Source organism: Tripterygium wilfordii, chromosome 18 (assembly GCF_013401445.1).
Source record: "Tripterygium wilfordii isolate XIE 37 chromosome 18, ASM1340144v1, whole genome shotgun sequence".
NCBI classification, from domain to species: domain Eukaryota; kingdom Viridiplantae; phylum Streptophyta; class Magnoliopsida; order Celastrales; family Celastraceae; genus Tripterygium; species Tripterygium wilfordii.
In genome coordinates, this window is record NC_052249.1 from 12,697,347 (window position 1) to 12,715,898 (window position 18,552).

Below are 18,552 nucleotides of genomic sequence, written 5' to 3' on the forward strand. Positions count from 1 at the left end.
TCACATCTCATAAATTATGATAATACAAATGTTCATGTGACATAAACTCATGATCTCCCCCTTACGCTAAAGGTTAAGCTTCGTGAAGTCCCAATGTACAATACTATGCTACATGTATTGTCTAATTAACAGGCCATCTTCAACTTTACCTGCCACTTGGACTCTCTATATATCAGCATACACCCCACCTTTGTATTTGTCTGCAAATATATATATATTAAGGAAGTGTGGCTCTTTTCTCAGATTTGTCATCTGTCTGGTTTCCTTGTTGTCATCTCAGGTGTGGATCAAACTTGTCCATTTTGTACTATTTCTTCATGGCTTTGGCTGTTAAGTGGAGCTCTTCTCTATCAACTTAAATTTACCACCAAATAATGCTTTACTCAAATTATTCGTCTCGAGAATTCCGTTAATTTGGGGAGTCTTTATGTTTTTTTTCCCCTGAAATATTATCAATTTAAGAACCGACTTTAATATGACAAGAGTTTCGTTTGGAGAAATTAGACTTTATAATGTAAAGATGCCTATACATAAAAGGACAAAGATAAAGATAAAGAAGCTATGCAGATGTGATTTTCGACAAGAGTCCTTTACCCCATATTGGCTATACTCTTTCCAAGTATTTGATGAGTCGTAGAATATTGCGAGAATTTTCAATTGGAATTATTCATCCCTAAACAATTTGGTCACCCTAAGTGGTTAAAAAGTAAAAATCCTTCATTTTGTGCTTTTGTTGGGCCATTTTACCATACCTAAACCCAAAAACGGAAGGGGAAAAAAAAACCAATTTGAAGCCACAGACATTATTGTGAGATAATTGTGGGTTAGAACTTGACGTTTCTATAAAGTCCAGCTAGCAATAATCACAAAGCGCATTTTGGTAGTGGGCTGAAAAAGAAGTCCAGTCCAGCCCATTCAATAAAAAATAAAATGGCTGATGTGTAGTTATTGGAACTGTCGCGTAAGCGGTCATGACAATTAATAAAAGGTTAGAATACAAGTTGACGCAAATGAGCTGTTCACAAAGCATATTCCTTTGAGGTGTTCTCTTATTCTACCACCAACCACGACAAACTCATTGTTGGCATGCTATTGCAATCAAAGAGACCATGAAATTTCTCTACGCTTCCTTCGATCTCGATCTCTTCCACCAATATTCCTTGGAGCCATATATGCTTCACTCTCCCAACACATCGGTAATTCGAATTCCATTCCTTTATCTGTTTTTGGTTCAGTTCTTCTACACAGAGCAAGTTTACTTGTTCATATCCATGTCAAATACACAGCCGTAGCCGTAGCCGTAGCCGTAGCCGTAGGGATTAAAGGTTTGGAACTTTTTTTTTTTCATTTTTGAAAAATATATTTTTCCCCCTCAAAAATGCTTTCGTTCACAGATTTTTATTCTTCTAATTACTTGTTTGGTTCAGTTTTCGAGAATTGAAAGCAATTTCGGTGTAAATCCATCCACGGTCATTTATCCTTTTTTTTTTTTTTTCTTTCCTGCCTGAACTCAATCTCTTTCTAATACAAATATGCTGTTGGGCTTTGTTTTATAGTGGGCTTTATTGGGCCTGGCAGGCATTGAAATTCAAACTCCTTTTGTTTTGGTACTAAGTGTGGCCGGCGGCACACCTGTTGGCTGTTACCAATGGTCAAGGAAAATAGACGGCTGGGACAATTCCACGCGTCACCGCAGATTCCACTTTTCTCTCTCTCAAGGGCAACCAGTAAACCACCGCGTGTCCCCTACCACGTGGCGTATTTGGGGATTTATGGCTTGCCAATCGAGTAAAGAATCGTCTTTAGATCTATGGTGACAGCTTTGTTCCGTCAAAGACATCATGGCCGAAGCCCACTACCTCCAGACCTCAGCTTATGCGAGGTAAAAAGATCTAAGATATGTACTTTTTTTTCTTTTTCTTTTTTCTTCAACAACTAGGCATAAAATATCACACATTTTTTTGGATTTAAATATGTTAAAAAATGGAAGAAATTAATTATTAATTTAAGTTTCTTTCTTCAAATAGGGAAATAAGTGTTGAAATGGGCTACAGTTTTTTAGTTAGAAGAGTTCAGTATAGAGTCATAGAAAGCCCAATTAAAGCCCACATTTAAAGGATAAGAAACAGTGGCAACTGAGTCACAGTCGTTACATTTTCCGTGCCAGTAGCTTTCTCTCATGATCTTTTCCCCCAAGCCACCTGCTCCTTCCTCGTTTTCCCTTATTTCCCATTAACATTCGGCTGGTCTCCAAACCTCAACCTAACCTTTCAACGCCTCGATTTCATCGCGCTCTCTCCCCCTCCCCCTCTCCCTCTCCCTCTCCCTCTCCCTCACTCAATCGATCCCTTCTTTCTCTTTCGCGGCGGCGATCTATGGCAGAGCCGGAGCATCCTGGCGAGCAGGAAAAGGTGGCTGAATCTTTGATGGAGAAGATCAGCGAGAAGATCCACGGTCATGATTCGTCTTCGTCGTCTTCAGACTCCGATGATGACAAGCCATTGCCCGCTGACTCTGTTAAGGCCAAGATTTATCGGCTCTTCGGGAGGGACAAGCCAGTGCACGAGGTCTTGGGCGGTGGAAAACGTATTATACTTCTCATCCCTCTCTCTTTCTAAACACACACACCTACACACCATGATAATGATATAAATTGAAAGACGCTTCACCAATTAGATCATAAGTAATGTTCGGCTTAGTTTGCTTCTTAGATCTTAGTTTTTTTTTAGATTGGAATTTACGCAGGCCGAAACGGCATCTAGCAGTAGGTCACATTGGTTATGAGTGCAGATGATTTGAAATCTGATTTTCTTGGTAAGGATCAGTGAAAATGCTGTTTGGCTAATGACGAACAAGACTGCTGTGATTTGATCTAATTGAGATGTTTTTTTCGTAAATTGTATAATGCTCGATAACTAAACTGCTAGCATTTGAATAATGTCAGTTCCCTAACTTCCAATTTTTCATGCTACAAAATTTGGTCATATACTTGTAAGATTAATTGAGATTTGTAGATGTTTTAGTTTTCTTGATCTTATGGCTCTGTATTTATTGGATTTAACACAGGTTCATATGTTTTGATTTCATATTGTTGTGCTTCTTAGGGTTTATGCTGTTGATGTAACCGTCTTGTGCGGATTATTGGGGATTGAATTTAGCTTACTTTCCTTCAGCTTGCAATTTGGATTTGATAGCTTTGTTATTTGTAATGTGTTTTTGGTTATAATGCCAGTCACAAGATGTGGTTTAGATATCTGGAAGATTTCTTCTCATGTAGTTATGCTTAGTTTTGTTTGTATGATTTTTGATGTCAAACTGAATTTACTTTACATGGTTCTTATCTTAGCATTATCAGGAAATGACTCAATATGTTACCTTGTTAATTTGTCCCTGTTGTGTGCTTTGGTTGTGTTATTTCATCAATTCATTTGATGTCTGTTTCATTTTTACTGTCACACAGCAAGGACAGAAGCAAATCATGCACTATTGTTTATAGAGTTGATACTTGACAACCCCTCTCCCCCCATATATGCACTTTTGTGTACGCAACATAATGTTGTTCCCAATGTCATTTTAGTTTTGTTATGTTAGTTTAAGCATTTATTTTCCCGTCCATTCATTTGTAAGTGTGTTATGCATCTCTTCATTGACTGATTCTTTGTATATACATGGTGTGATCTATCGAGACTTGTATGGTTATTTTAAAGATTATATGATAAAAGTGAGCAGGTTGAGAATGCTGTGCAGAAACTCTGTTTTGAAACTTTATTTGGAAACAAGTTCATTTACAGAGCATAGTTGTCAAAAGTGCCTGAGGCGCAGTGCCTGCACCTGGACCAGTAGCAAGGTGCTGGCCTTGCAGAGGTGATGCCTAGGCGAGCGCCTCTGCTCAGGTGAGGAGCGCAAGGCGCAGTGCCTCGTGCGCTTTCTCAGTTTTTTTTTTAAATATAAAAAACTAAATTCTAAGAAACCTAAACTCTTTTGTGGGCCAACTGCCGAAGAAGTGAATCTCTCTAAGGTTGTTGAACACGGAAGGTTGCCGAAGGTAAGTCATTGATTCTTTCTTTTTCCTCCTCTTCTTCCCGATTCATGGTGGGTTGCTCTTTTCTTTTTCTTTTTCATATTTTTATACTATTTGTATTATCTTCAAAGAACCATTTTAGCTGTAATTTAGACTGGAAAAGCGAGTTAAACTTTTCAGAATTTTCACTTATAAATGGGCTTGAGTTCATGGGATTCATAGATGCAAGGCAAATTACAAAGTTATACAGTTGTCTCGACCACATAGTCAAATTATGGAATTTCTAGTTGCTTCAATCCAATTCTTGTGCAGTTTCTATCATCATCATGATAGCCTCTTGCATTCTTCCTTGGAAGCTTGATGCAATTTGTTTGTCTGAAAAGGTTGATGCACAATACACAACTATAGAAGGGGAAAAAACCGACTCTGTATGTAGTAAGTTACTAAGTTATCTGTTCAACAATGTGAATACAGAGAGAAAAATCATGAAAGTTGAGTTTATTTTTGAACTTTTGTGGTGCTTTATGAGTTTTGACTTTAAATTTTATTTTGTTAGAACTTAAGATATGTTATGAGTTGTGAGTTATGATTATGACTTATGAGTTGAGTTTATTTTTGAACTTTTTTAGTGTGGTTGATGTTATGACTTATCACTTATGTGTTTGTTATGTTGAATTTCTCTATTATTAGAATTAATATTAATTTTAATTTTATGCGCCTTTCTTCGTTCGGGCATGCGCCTTGTGCCTAGGTGATATAAGACCCTTTGCGCCTTGCGTCATTGACAACTATGTTTCATAGTTCCTTACATTTCCCATGAACATGTCTAGCACTTCCTTTTCATTGATCCTAACTTATTTTCTAATGAGTTTTGACTTATCTCATCTTGCCTTATGTTAATCTATTGCCGCAGCTGCTGATGTTTTCCTATGGAGAAACAAGAAAATATCGGCTAGTGTGCTTGGTGGTGCTACAGCACTGTGGGTTCTTTTTGAATTGCTTGAATACCACCTCATCACTCTTGTCTGCCATGTTTTGATACTCGCTCTGGCTATCCTTTTCTTGTGGTCCAATGCATCTACCTTCATCAACAAGTGAGATGTTATGTCATTATACTATTTCAGCTTTAGTTATTTCATTTATGTAGTGTTAACTCCACGGAGTTGCTGAACTAGGTCTCCACCACACATCCCAGAGGTTACACTTCATGAGAAGTGTGTCCTTGAAGTTGCCTCTGCTATCAGAATTGAAATCAATCGGGCGTTGGCTGTTGTTCGAGATATTGCATCTGGCAGGGATTTGAAGAAGTTCCTTATCGTATGTTGACTTCTCATATTCACTTTTATGGTGCATACTTAAATTGATAGTGTGGTAATTGTTTCTTCCTGGGTAGTTTACATAGATGACTGAATGCAAAGAACCATATAATTAATGGTATTATGCACTTGCAAGTACGTGTGTGCCTGTGTGAACATGTTCTATCTTATTTTTGCTTCTCTCTGTAATTGCACTGGTATGCCCTGTTGTGCTGACTTAGGCATCTGTTAATGAAAACATTGCTGTTCTAACGCTCAGGTTGTTGGTGGTCTATGGATTTTGTCCCTGGTGGGGAGCTCCTTTAACTTCTTGACCTTGTTTTACATATGTAAGTAATTCAATGTATCGGCAGTATTTGTTCTGTGTATGTGTGTTCGTATAACTCATTTATATGGCGTTTAAAAACTAATGGTGTTTCTTCAAAACAGCCTTTGTTCTTCTGCACACAGTGCCAGTGCTCTATGAGAAATATGAGGATGAGGTTGATGTATTTGCAGAAAAAGCAATGATTGAGATCAGGAAACAGTATGCAGTCTTTGATGCAAAGGTTTTGAGTAAGATTCCCAAAGGGCCATTGAAGGGCAAGAAGAAGGACTAGATATTATATACGGGGGTAGTATCTGTTAGGTTATGTTGGCACCTGTAGCTATTTTGTTATGGTGGTGGTCTGGTTTGTCCATTTGAATCCCTCTTCTATGTCGTGGTTCTTAACTTTTGTTTGTTTTTTAAGATGGATATGGCACTCGGTATCAAAGTTAGAGACTTTATATTGTGAAATGCAGCGTGGAAGACCTTGCCGCAGTAATATTTGATGCGAAAGTGCCTGCTCAGTTTTGTTCTTAATAATCAGCAAACATTCGATGCCGGTATTGTTACATCTGTTGATGCTTGTACATAGAACTATTTGTTGTTATGCGGACATAGGTTTTGACCCAGATTTAGTGGAACATTTTAAGGGTGTCTTTCCAACCAACAATGGTTCCAATAGTTGCATCATCCAGTGAATTAATTTAATCTTTGATGCAGAAAAGTAGTAATTAAACATAAAAAAAGGGTAGTCTTTCAATTGAGAGGCACTGTAAATTGTTTCTACTTTTGCACAAAATACAATGACTTAATGAGAATGATAAATGGGAAAAGTAGATTGAAATACAAAATCAATGTCATCAAAGCTTTCATTGGATTTGGAGGGTTTTCCTAGCACAATTTGTCAATGTGCCCCCATCCTTATCCTGCTACTGTTAGTCCACATGCATGTGACACACATTTCTCTTAATTCCAATTCTCTTACTACAGCAAGTTACAACCCCAGTGGCTAATATTGGGCCACCTGTTTTCTGAGAATTGTGTTTCTTAGGAATTGTGTTTTGAAGCGCAAACACACGTCACATAATTGACCACACCATATGGATGAGGGGACCACAACATATATATATATGTAGTTATATATTGTGTAATGATCATCGGTTTGATGAACTGTGATTTCGTGGATAATCTGTCATTTAGTTTGTGACAATTGAACATAGAGAGAAGCGTATGCTTCAAAGATATGGCACAAACGGAAGTACATACCGATGAGTTTGTTATAAAAAATAAGCACAAGTTTGGCGTAGGGGTCTACTATGTTCAATTATGTAGTGACATGACATGAATACCAGTATTCATGCAAAAATGTCTCTGTGTCAATGGATTCTGGCGCTTGCCAGTGAAGCATATATATAACCCGTTATGGCGCATTTGATTGGTATTCAAAGGGCGAAATGAGAGTGAGAATCACTCATTCCTTATTATTCGGTTGAATTTTTGGAGGGTGGAATCTCACTCATTCCACCCTCTATGATCGTCAAAATTCTCACACTCATACCCGCTATTTCCTATCAAATACAGTCATGTTTACCTCATACTCAAATTCACGCTCATTACACTGTGAAGCAGATGCCTCGTTAGTTCTTCTCTATCTATTACGTAGCCTTCACTGCACGTTTCATTACTTGTCTAGGGTACCTAGCTTGAGACGACAAAAAGCATTGTAGACCTTCAATTCATTCAAAGTGGGTTAATTCCAAAGAAAGAAAGTGTGTATATATGAAGTTGCCTTAAACATGTAAAATTATATCCTCATGATATAAAACATGTAACTAATATTTACAGAGAAATCAGAACTATGAGTGGAATAATTAATTATACTATTTTACATGCATGTGTTTCATGTGTCTTCAGCTATATAGAAGAGCTGACCTTGCAGCATGGGTTTTCATTTAACTAATTAATAAAATTCATATATAATTTATCATCATATATGTATATATATGGACATAGAATACACTTGTCAGAGCTCATTTTTATTTAAAAAAATTTAACATGAAAAGTGCATGTGAAGGGGAATTTTATGTCTGTGGATTATAGAGTAAGTGCATGCTTTATGCATGTGAAGAAACAAAAGAGCCAACTTCTTTCTCTTTTTTTCTTTTCTTTTCTTTTTCCTGTCTAAAAAGAACCACTGATCAACGGTTCCATATTAGAATATAAAATTGTGGTTGATTATGAAAATTTTTTATTATTATATATAATATGGTGCCAAAAATCTGGACTCATACTACAATTAATTCAAGTAGAGAGGGATTGGATAAGTCTTATTGATATATGCTGCATGAAATAATAATAATAATATCTTAAACCCTCCCACAAAAAATAATCACTGATATATTTCAAAACCACTAAATCATTGATTTCCCCATCATTGCTAAGATATCCATATATATGTAGATAAAGTCATTCTGGTTTTACTAATATTTTGATCAATTTACACAGATGAGGGAGAGATTCTCTGTATCATGTTCTTCCCAAAAAGAAAAGGCCAAAGAAAGAAATTAATGGAATTTTTTTATATATATATTCTTAATAACTCTTGATCTTCCACAGCCGGATTTTCCATGGCAGAGACTATATTGACAGCTCCTGGATCCTTAAACGACAAAGATACATTATCATCACAGAGAAAATGTATAAACAGACAAAAAACCAAGGAGCGGATGATGATGATGATCTCATTGTCTTCCTCCATGTGAAGTTGAATTGCTAGCTCTTATCCTTGTTTCTCATCCTCTTTAATCTGCCTTTTTACCTGACAAAAACAAAGGAGACAGAGGTTTATAAGAATCTGAAACTGATTCAACAATCTTCATTTCAAATTAACAACTATAGTTAGCCAAGTTAAAATTACATACCGATCGATTTATCTCTTGCAATGAAGAACTGCCTCGTAAATCGAGGAATCTGAATCACAAGACCTGCGCCAATCATCAGCAGAGTATGACACACTGATTCTAGGAGATGTTTCAGCTGAATAGACCCAATTTTTCTTCACTCTTTTGTCAACATTTTCTGGTTTAGAACTTGATCTGCGACCCCGAATTTTTCGACACAACAGCCTAACAAAATCCAAGTACTTCCGAAATATTTGCTTCGATAATCTTCGACACCTTCTTAGCGAAGAACATCGAAGTTTACTAGACTGGATAGCAGATTTCTCTTCAGGCATCTTAGGAGTAGTACTCGAATCATCTGAAGCCTCGTGTGTGCTGATATCGTCAATGTTTAGTTGTTTGACAAAAAGAGGCATGACATAGCCATTACAGAAGATCTCATCAGCATCGACAAGAGTTAGAGGAGATTGTGATGAAGTGGGAAAATCAAATTTCAAATCTAGAGAATTTCCAATAAGAAATCTCTTTGAAGGTGGCATTCTTGGGTCCATCTCAATGAAGGAAGCTTCATCTGATGCATCAAATGAGGCACTGAGAGAGTTATCTAGGCTTTCTAATGAAGGTTTTAGGTTCACTAACCAACTGTATGAAAAGCTTTCAACTGAAAGAGGTGAAGAAGTTTCCATGGCTGCTGCTAGCCTATATCAAAATATACAGAATGTCCAGTAATCAATGCCTTCCTCCTGTGAAACACACACACATATATATACACCTCTACAAGTAGGCATATATATCTTTACAGTGCCAATTACATATGTGGTTGGTCTTGCAAGAGACAAAGCACATATATTTATTATTCAAAAAAACCTCAAAAAGAGAAAAGGAGAATACAAACAGAATTTTGTGCCCCCACAAGCAAACCATTATGTGTAGTGTTGCATTGGCAGGGTACCCCACCTCCTCTTTATTTATTTTAAGCCTCACAAAAACATGATATTGGTTTTTTACAAACATATATGGGGACATTCTATTCATAATTGATCAGAAGTAAACATCAAAACAGAAATGGAAAGAGGTTTATGCATATTCCATAATTATCCAAAGCAGCCATTCAGAAAACTAAAGTTAAAGAAGAGAATAAACAGAGTCTTCTGCCCTTGAAAGTTTCTATAAACCTTGTATTTCACATAAAGAACCCAAGTAGATTCATGCACTTCAAAATCAAATTAAAGGGAAGTATATTATGGTAAGTGCATTTTCTCTGTACATTCTAGAAAAAAGATTGTTGATTTTGATTAGCTTGCCTTTGTTTTGTCTTCATCCATCATTCTGATGCCTACATACTAACTGCTTCCTCAAAAACTCATACTTTATGCAGAAAGTTGAATTGCATAGTAGTAATCTTATGTTAGTGGGTCCTTGATTAAGATGCTGATGTATTTTTGAATAGACATATTCTCTTATTCACTTCAAATCAGCTATAATGTTCAACTGACCTCAATATGCTTGAAAAAGACTAATCTGAAAACCAACATATACATAAAACAAACTAAACAATATTATATTATAGAGAGCACCTCAAGAATAATAATAATAATGTCTGTGCATCATCATTTACCAAGAGAATGAAACCTATGTAACCACTGCACAATTATGGGGGAAGAAAAAAAACTAAATCAAGTAACTATGGCGACTAGGGGTATGAATTACTAAGTATGTTGATAATTTCACTCAATAAGCTAATATTTTGAGTTAAAACGAGCATGATTGATTACAAAGAAGGATGTTAAAGATGACTCTTTTGTCTCATGTGGCTACATTTTTGTCCTCAAATCATATAAACTGCCCAATCTAAAAATCTCAACAGACGGAATTAATTAATTCAGGAAGAAAATGTAATGACTGAGTTCTATTATTATACAAATTTTAGAATTTTACAGCCACTACCAACCCTGAGTGGTGGTGAGCAGGGCTGTTCTAAATGCATTAAATAGTTAGGATCCAAAGCAACGTCCTTTCTTCAATAAAAAATGCAGCATTAATCTATTAAACAAAAACATCAGACAAGGGTATCCAGGGTTGTCGGAGAATGAAATGGACATCAACCAAGATCAATAAACAGAAGCCAAAAATAGAAAGGGAATAGAAAGCCACTGGTCCCCCACAAAGTAACCTCCTTAAGAATTCAGCAATTGAGAATCCAGACATTCTTAAAACCAAATTGAATTCCAGACAGAAGTATGTTTTATGGTTTAATGAACTAATTTGTGGCTATGGGAGAACATAATTATGTCAATTGAAGTTTGATGCACCAAAATGGAACAGCAGGGTAGACAAATAATGTTGAGAAAGAAAGATATACGCGTTTGATGCAAATTGGGTGAGACCTTTTATCGAACAGTTGGTTGAAGTTTGACGCATCAAAATGAAACAGGATGGTAGACAAACACTGTTAATGTTAAAGAAAGAAACATATACTCACTTTGATGCAAATGGTTAGGCATTTTATCGAACACTTGATGTGCTTCATTATCTAACAAGATGTGACGCAAAGTTGGTCAGTCGTAGTTACAAGGAATGTACAAAAGTTGAACTATAGTGAAAAAATGAGGGGGGGGGGAGGGGGAGGACTCAGAAAGAACGTATCCCTGATGAATACGATCAACAGTAAATTCGAGCTGAACCTTCGTAGGCTAGATGCACAAACCCAGACCTCAATCCAAACTTAGTTCAATCCCAGCCCAGGTCCAAATCTGTTCAACGACGGCTCACGGCCCAGGATATTGATACCAGAATCCAGATCACCAGAGAATACGAGCTGGGCTTTTTCAGGCCCGGTAAGCATCTCCATAGTCCATACCCTAATCCGAGCTGTATAAATGCAGATCCAACCCAATAAAATGAAGTCCGAATTGTTCTTAGGCCGAGCCCATTTTGGTCCTTTTGGCCCAAGTTAACGTCTGGATTCAACGTGAAGCCACGTAGTACCACATCAGTAAATGTGCCAATGTAGTTATGCCCTTAAAATGGAACTTTGTCTCTTTCTCCACGCTTTGCGGAGCTCTAAGACAGCAAAAACTATGCATAGTACAAAATTCTTTGAGTGTATGTTATGCTTTAGGCCATTTTGTTTTTCAAATTTCTATGGAGAGTAGTAACATTGCAGATTTGTTTTTCAATTTTCAACTGGTTGGTTACATACCTGATCAAATAGCAAGCTTAGGTTAGGCACCTCATATATAAAGTTATTCAAAACTATCTAGTTGTGATCCATCTACTTTTTCCAAAATCCAGCAACATTAAATAAATACAGATCGCTCAGGTTTTGATCTTGAGGAGTTCATTAAAAAGTTATGATGACATTAATAACCATCCAAATATATAAATTAATTAATAACGATGTCAAGAACGATTAGCAAATATGTCAAGAATGATATGGTATGGGAAGAGAGTATAAATTAATAACCATCCAAGGTTTAAGAGATAATTCAATCTATGAAGATCAATACCACTATAATATGAAGATCAAGTGCTATTGTAGTGAACATAAAAACAAACAGATATTACATCATAAACTGAGCTCCGTAGCTCTCTGTCTTCATTACATTATTGTATTAGCATTACAAGAAGACTTAACATATAAGAAATGTCTAGCATTTCTTTACAATCACATAATAAACAAATAATAAAAGCTTAACTTAGTCAAGCTTTCATTCAGAATTCTAATGATTCTGTGCAGACATTTGCTTGCTTCAAATAGGTTTATATCAACCGAACCAGTAATGGGACGACATGCATCAAGCACGACACCCTACTTTATCAGAATCTCTCTACAAACATAATCAACATAATGGGGGCAAAAACACTTAATGAAGATGATCTGCACCTCCATATAATGCAATATTAAATCTCTCTACAAACATAATCAACATAATGGGGGCAAAAACACTTAATGAAGATGATCTGCACCTCCATATAATGCAATATTAAATCTCTATTCATGTCTCCAGAAGTAGCGCATGAAAATCTATACAAATCTCTAGCATCCTGAAGAAAATAGAAGCATGGAGTGGGAGTTAAGAGAGTTTGAGCTCCGATACCACTATAATATGAAGATCAAGTGTTATTGTAGTGAATACAAGAACAAATAGATATCACACCATAAACTGAGCTCCGTAGCTCTCTGTTTTCATTACAGTATTGTACTAGCATTACAAGAAGACTTAACATATAAGAAAGGTCTAGCATTTCTTTACAATCATATAACAAACAAATAATAAAAGCTTAACTTAGTCAAGGTTAACTTGTAACTTTGACTAACTAGCACAACATAAAAAAAAAAAAAAACTCAAAACTAGCAGTGTTGTCTTTGTTGCAATTGTCAAGTTATTGTCGGGTGTTAACACCATTATTGTCGCCAGCCCCTCCTTCACCATTGGAATCCACCCATTTTTCTAGAGCCTCCCCAAACCCCTTAGCATCCTCAGCCTCTATCTCTACAAACATTTCTCCTTCCGCTCAGCCTTTTCAACCTCCTCCGTAGCTTGAAGTATTTCCATCAGATCCTTAAGGGAACCACACCAAGGCTTTTTATAATGCCACCACCCCTTAAGGCAGTGGTGACACCGCGGAAGCATTCTCTGGTCCGATAAGGATAAGGTCCTTTGTGCTCCAATACCACTGTAGAGATTCGTGAGGAGGAGAAAACAAATGCTCTCTAAAATATTCACTTCATTAATTTTCACAATAAAACTTTTACATTCACAATATATAAAACATGAAATAGTACACTCTAGAATAGTGTAAACGTGGCTGTAAAATTCACCACACAAATGCACTTTTAAGTGGGCCAAGTAACTTTGACTCATATATTCAACAAAATCCTTGCTTCTTCATTTCGTTTTTTTTATTGACATTGAAGACAACCAAGTCCGCTTTATATAATAGAGGTATTGGAGATCAAGCTTGATACAATTTCAGGTAATGATGATAAAATATCATCATGGTCTGAAATCATATCTTTGTGAAAACAATGAATGGGAAGCAAATGGCAGGTACATTTTTATAGATAGTCTTAGCTTAATTAATGAAAGTTTCCTTGTTTTGAGGTTTGATGGAAAGTTCATCTCAATGGCTGATAATGAAGTTGGATAAGTCACAATAAATTAAAACCCTCAACAAATATTCAGCTGTATTTTTTATAACATCAGAGCCAAACAAATGCAGGCAGCAAATACAATTTTCAAATATAGATAGCATTAGGTGAACAAAAGAATTTCCAAATATAGATAGCATTAACTAGGTGAACAGAGAGAAAGAAAACAGAAGGTTGATACTCACAAGGCATACATGGATTTCAAGATTTCTGCCATTGCCTATGGAACTTCTTTGCCCCGCCTTTTTTGATGACTTTATTTTTTTTAAAAAAAAATATTACAAGACACCCAAGTCCCACTTTTGTATATTGAAATTGAAGTCTTGGAAGAGGAAATGATTAACCTTGATACGTTTTCAGGCATTGATAAATATTTACTGTACAAACTTAATAAATGTCTAAATGTCATTTTCTTGATCAATCGCTTAAGGCATCGATTAGCTTTACAAAAAGAATAGTATGAAGAAAACACATGAAAATGGTACTAAAAAGTATTGATGTTTTCAAATATTGTTTGGTTTAAAAATCGTCCATTAAAAAATTAATCCAATCCAGATAAATTTATGTTTATATTATTTGGTCAAACAATTTGGACTATTTGGAGGTGAGGGAAAATTAAGTGAGTTTTTTTTTTTATTATTTCATGCATTAGTGTCACACATATAAATATTGGTTAGGTTAGGGGTGACAATTCTTATCCGACTCGTATGGATTTTCCCTCTATCCAACTCTGAGACGGGAAACCAGGGTGTGGGATAGGGACATGAAATAGAAACCCAACCCATATGCAAGGCGGGCCAAATCTTTAGGAAGTTTATATTATTTGGTCAAACAATTTGGACTATTTGGAGGTGAGGGAAAATTAAGTGAGTTTTTTTTAAAAATATTATTTATTGCATCAGTGTCGCACATATAAATATTGGTTAGGTTAGGCGTGAACTTAATCAATATGCATGATCTGTGTAATTTTCTTTCCTCACGGGCTTAAAATGGTTGAACTTTTACCGGGTTGGGCACGCTTCGGGCTAATGATCACCTAAACCACTTATGGCAGCCGACCTCCTACTCCTACTCCTACACCTGCACAGCACTATGGATCTGTAGTTTTGTGCTAAAAATACTAAAAAAGAAAGCTCAAAAAAGTAACCAGACTTCTACCATTATAAATGATAATATCTTTGCTACAATGACATCTCTTTATTGAACCGAATAAGAGGGCGTCATCATCCCGCATCGCCCAGTTTTAACTGCAGTGACAGTCCCCGCTCTCTGTCTAACAAATTAGCCTCCACTTTTTACCATATTTACGTCTACATACCATTATATTCTTACCAAAATTGGAAAATGGTAAATTTACCGTAGTGCAATGGTAACTTTTCCTGTGATGGACTAAGATATGGTAAATCTCAGGAAATAAATTTTTCAAAAGTCATGCGAGATTTCAATGAAATAGGTGATTGTTGACGACAAACAAAGGTTGTGGATGAGTCAATAAAAATCACTCTTATTTTAAAATTAATTTCTTTTGTCACGTAAATATCAGCCAAGACTAAAAACAATTGCATGGATTGGATTTTGGATCACCACTGCATGTCCCCACTAAAGTTGAGTAGAAGTGAAGTGGTTGTTGGTAACTCTTTCAAAATGTGTCATTCACAAAAGCTAAATCAATACCAGAACTGGCCAAGAAAAAGTGATGATGGCACCCCCATTTATTCGTTTTGTTCGATAAGTATTAGGTCTGTACAAAGATATTGTCATTTATTCCCATACTACGTATCAAAGTAATTCCATGATGCACATCGGTAAGGTGGGAGCGAGACACATCGGGTAGGTGGGCGTGAGTGAAGTGCTTTATATGGGTGGACAATCCTCAACCTTGCAAGTTGGTTTTCAAGGGGTGAGTTAGGCCCACTGCATTGCCAACCCATATAAAACACTTCACTCGCTCCCACCTACCCGATGTGAGATAAGCGAATGACCAACGCACTGCATCATTTCACCTAGGAAACTCAACTCGCCCAACTCGCCTAAGCTTCATTCAAAATCTCACCAACTCGACCCAGGTTCCTAAACAAAGTTATGAATAAAACTGGCACATTGCAGTCGCATTTTGGTAACGACTTTAATTTTTGATTTGTTTCCCTATAAGATAATTACTAATTTATAGTGAAAGACGTGTGATTTCTCAAGATTTCTTATCATCGATTAATTGCTTATCTCTTATCTTACCTTAATTTTGGCCATTGATTCATTATTCATACCCACTTTTCAAAAAGGATCTCGAACGATAGGATTACTATTAATTAATCAGATTAAGATCCCAATTATGCTACAACTACATTTGATTAATTGAGCTTGCTTTCGGTGGGGTAATATATATATAAAAAGTACAACTTCACTTTTTTTTTTCCTCCCAAACTTCTAAAAAATGTTTTTGATTTTTTTAATTCTTATTAATTTTATTACTCCTATGTTTTAGTTATTTAGTCAAAATCGTCTAACAACCATTTAAATTATCCTTTATCTAAATTCCAATTTAATAATTTAATGAAGCATATGACCATTACGGCGCATTTGGTTGGTATTCAGAGGAGCAAGAATCACTCATTCCCTTGTTCGGTTGGATTTTGAGAGGGTGAGAATGTGGAATCTCAAACTCTCCTCACCCTCCATGTTCACTAAAATCCTCACACTCATACTCGTCATTTTCTACCACATATGGACATGTTAAATCCACACCCCCATACACACCAACAATATTATCCGCTTTGGGTTAGTCCGGTTCTCGTGGATATATCGGACCCACACAACTTTGTTTCTCCTTATGCCCAAGCAAGTGGGCTAGGCCTAACTCACTCAAGTATAGGAAAAGACCTTATTAGCGTTAAGGGGTGAGCTTACCCTTATGAAGAGCATTGTTCACACATCAATAAACAACGGGAGACTTTACACTCCCCGCACTTGTGCACTAGGTTATGTCAGACCCAACAAGTGGAGTAGATGTCATGTTCAACTGTACCGAATTACTCCGATACCATGAAGATTTTCAATATATTGCGGAAGTATAAAGAAAAGAAGAAGATAAGATTAGAGAAGTTAAAATAAAATGATTTTATGTTGTGTTGCAAATCAAATCATGGAGATGAGAAAGGAAGAAAGAAGAAAGAAGAAAGAAGAAGAGAAGAGATGAGAAGCAGTCAAACGTTTGAATTGTTATTGATGAGGACTATTCACACCCCATATTTAACTGAGTTCACCCCATTCTATTTAAACCCCAACCTAAAACATAACATTTCTTAGTACACCCCAATTTTAATATTTTTCAAATTTTACAGTCTACACCCCGACGATGAACAATATAAACGAAACATAGAATCTCAAAAAACAGAGCACAGAGCATACTACATGAAATCAAATAGGAACTATGCACACATATATATATATATATATATATATATATATATATATATATATATTCAAAAAACAGAGCACAGAGCATACCACATGAAATCAAATAGGAACTATGCACACACATATATATATATATATATATATAATCAACAGTGGACATGGTTCATCAATCCAAGCCTCCTCACGATGTGATCCACAAATGAAAGTGGGGTTACTGGGTGCATCTTCCATTTGAGTGCAGAGAGCACCAAGAGTTCCATTCTCTGAATCATTTTGGGCTCAAACACATACTTAGTTTCCATCACCTACAAGCAAGAACAATTAAAACAGGCACATTTTAGTCTCTATATATATCTACACCCCCATAAAATCAATACAATGAACAGATCTAAGATCATAACATCAAATAAATGCGAATGGACCACCTACTTGGAAGTCTAGAAGAAGGGGCACTTCAGTTTCCTCAACTTTCGCAGCCAAAGAGAGACAGGTCACGACCACAAGCTGCACCATCCATGGCTTATCCTTCTGAAAACAAGGGTTACAGAGGAACCTATCAAGATGGTCTATGGCCAAGACTACAGTGAGAACTGAGTACCCATAACACGCATTGACCTTAAGAATCCCTTCCACGGCCTCTTGACGAGCCAGAAAAAGAGAAGAATCTGTTATCAAATTGTCCTGTTTCAGATAATTCTGCTTCTGTTGTTCTTGTTCTTTGGAAAAGAGAGAGAGGAGCTCCTCATCTTCCCAGAACAGATCTTGCTTCAATAATGAAATAGAAAATAAGCAAGGACTCCTGCTTTTGTTGAGGGTGTTTTCTTGAGTAACCTCTTCTTGGTCGAACTCTTCGTGGTTTGGTAAGGAGATAGAGAGGGAGTGAAGAAGGAGAAAGACATGATGGAGGGAAATGTTACATGGTAGGGTCACACGGGGTATTATTAGATTGTGTGTTTTTTGTGATTTTGGGGTGTATTTAATCATCTCTGGGGTGTAAATAGTCCTTATCATTCTTATTAATGAAAGAGAACAATTTACAATATATACAAGTGTAATGACAACTGTCAGCAACGGTCACAAGAAAATGACCGTTGGACCCTGTAGTGAAGACTATAACAAAGATGAAAATGACCGTTGGATCCTGTAGTGAAGACTATAACAAAGATGTAGAGTATTGAAAGAAGTATGAGCCAACTAAACAATGGGCCTTTGAAACAATTAAACAAAACTAAACATCAAATATCCAAATAAGATGGCAAAAACTAGGCATGTACAAAGTTCTTTGAGTGTATGTTATGCTTTAGGCCATTTGTTTTTCAGTTTTCTATGGAGAGTAGTAACATTGCAGATTTGCAGGTAAGGTTTTTGCGATTTGGTCTATGAAAGAATCCTGTCAAAGTGACTTAAAAGGGTTTATAGGCCTTCTAGGTGTTATGGCT

At 36.3% G+C, this 18,552-nt stretch overlaps 4 protein-coding genes across 5 annotated transcripts; 2 read left to right on the forward strand and 2 right to left on the reverse strand.

The window, feature by feature from the left end:
* The first annotated feature begins 1,003 nt into the window (after positions 1-1,003).
* Positions 1,004-1,876, forward strand: LOC119984198. Its single transcript, XM_038828031.1, has 2 exons — positions 1,004-1,196; positions 1,557-1,876. Exons 1-2 carry the CDS (start codon positions 1,110-1,112, stop codon positions 1,815-1,817), a joined length of 348 nt encoding a protein of 115 aa, XP_038683959.1. The 5' UTR covers positions 1,004-1,109; the 3' UTR covers positions 1,818-1,876.
* Positions 1,877-2,143: 267 nt separating this feature from the next.
* Positions 2,144-6,215, forward strand: LOC119984197 (reticulon-like protein B1). The gene is made up of 5 exons (XM_038828030.1): positions 2,144-2,586; positions 4,935-5,115; positions 5,197-5,338; positions 5,597-5,666; positions 5,767-6,215. Exons 1-5 carry the CDS (start codon positions 2,376-2,378, stop codon positions 5,934-5,936), a joined length of 774 nt encoding a protein of 257 aa, XP_038683958.1. The 5' UTR covers positions 2,144-2,375; the 3' UTR covers positions 5,937-6,215.
* Positions 6,216-8,124: 1,909 nt separating this feature from the next.
* On the reverse strand, positions 8,125-11,148 carry LOC119984765 (probable membrane-associated kinase regulator 6). Of its 2 annotated transcripts, XM_038828865.1 has the most exons (3): positions 11,027-11,148; positions 8,566-9,243; positions 8,125-8,462 (listed from the first exon to the last, which is right to left on the reverse strand). In XM_038828865.1, the coding sequence occupies exon 2, from the start codon at positions 9,228-9,230 to the stop codon at positions 8,574-8,576; it is 657 nt and encodes a 218-aa protein (XP_038684793.1). In that variant the 5' UTR covers positions 9,231-9,243; positions 11,027-11,148; the 3' UTR covers positions 8,125-8,462; positions 8,566-8,573. The 2 variants fall into 2 exon arrangements, with proteins under 2 accessions (XP_038684793.1, XP_038684792.1); XM_038828864.1 differs by having other exon boundaries at positions 8,566-11,126.
* Positions 11,149-17,240: 6,092 nt separating this feature from the next.
* LOC119984780 (cyclin-D3-1-like) lies at positions 17,241-18,498 on the reverse strand. The gene is made up of 2 exons (XM_038828891.1): positions 17,543-18,498; positions 17,241-17,418 (listed from the first exon to the last, which is right to left on the reverse strand). The coding sequence occupies exons 1-2, from the start codon at positions 18,122-18,124 to the stop codon at positions 17,260-17,262; spliced, it is 741 nt and encodes a 246-aa protein (XP_038684819.1). The 5' UTR covers positions 18,125-18,498; the 3' UTR covers positions 17,241-17,259.
* Positions 18,499-18,552: the final 54 nt, after the last annotated feature.

Excerpts from the sequence above, each read along its gene's own strand:
- LOC119984780 (XM_038828891.1), bottom strand. The coding sequence starts at position 18,124 with ATGATAAGGACTATTTACACCCCAGAGATGATTAAATACACCCCAAAA. Across the intron at positions 17,419-17,542 it reads CCCTTCTTCTAGACTTCCAA|GTGATGGAAACTAAGTATGT; the intron begins GTAGGTGGTCCA and ends TCTTGCTTGTAG.
- LOC119984197 (XM_038828030.1), top strand. The coding sequence starts at position 2,376 with ATGGCAGAGCCGGAGCATCCTGGCGAGCAGGAAAAGGTGGCTGAATCT. Across the intron at positions 5,116-5,196 it reads GCATCTACCTTCATCAACAA|GTCTCCACCACACATCCCAG; the intron begins GTGAGATGTTAT and ends TTGCTGAACTAG. Across the intron at positions 5,339-5,596 it reads ATTTGAAGAAGTTCCTTATC|GTTGTTGGTGGTCTATGGAT; the intron begins GTATGTTGACTT and ends TCTAACGCTCAG.
- LOC119984198 (XM_038828031.1), top strand. The coding sequence starts at position 1,110 with ATGAAATTTCTCTACGCTTCCTTCGATCTCGATCTCTTCCACCAATAT. Across the intron at positions 1,197-1,556 it reads TTCACTCTCCCAACACATCG|TGGGCTTTATTGGGCCTGGC; the intron begins GTAATTCGAATT and ends TTTGTTTTATAG.
- LOC119984765 (XM_038828865.1), bottom strand. The coding sequence starts at position 9,230 with ATGGAAACTTCTTCACCTCTTTCAGTTGAAAGCTTTTCATACAGTTGG.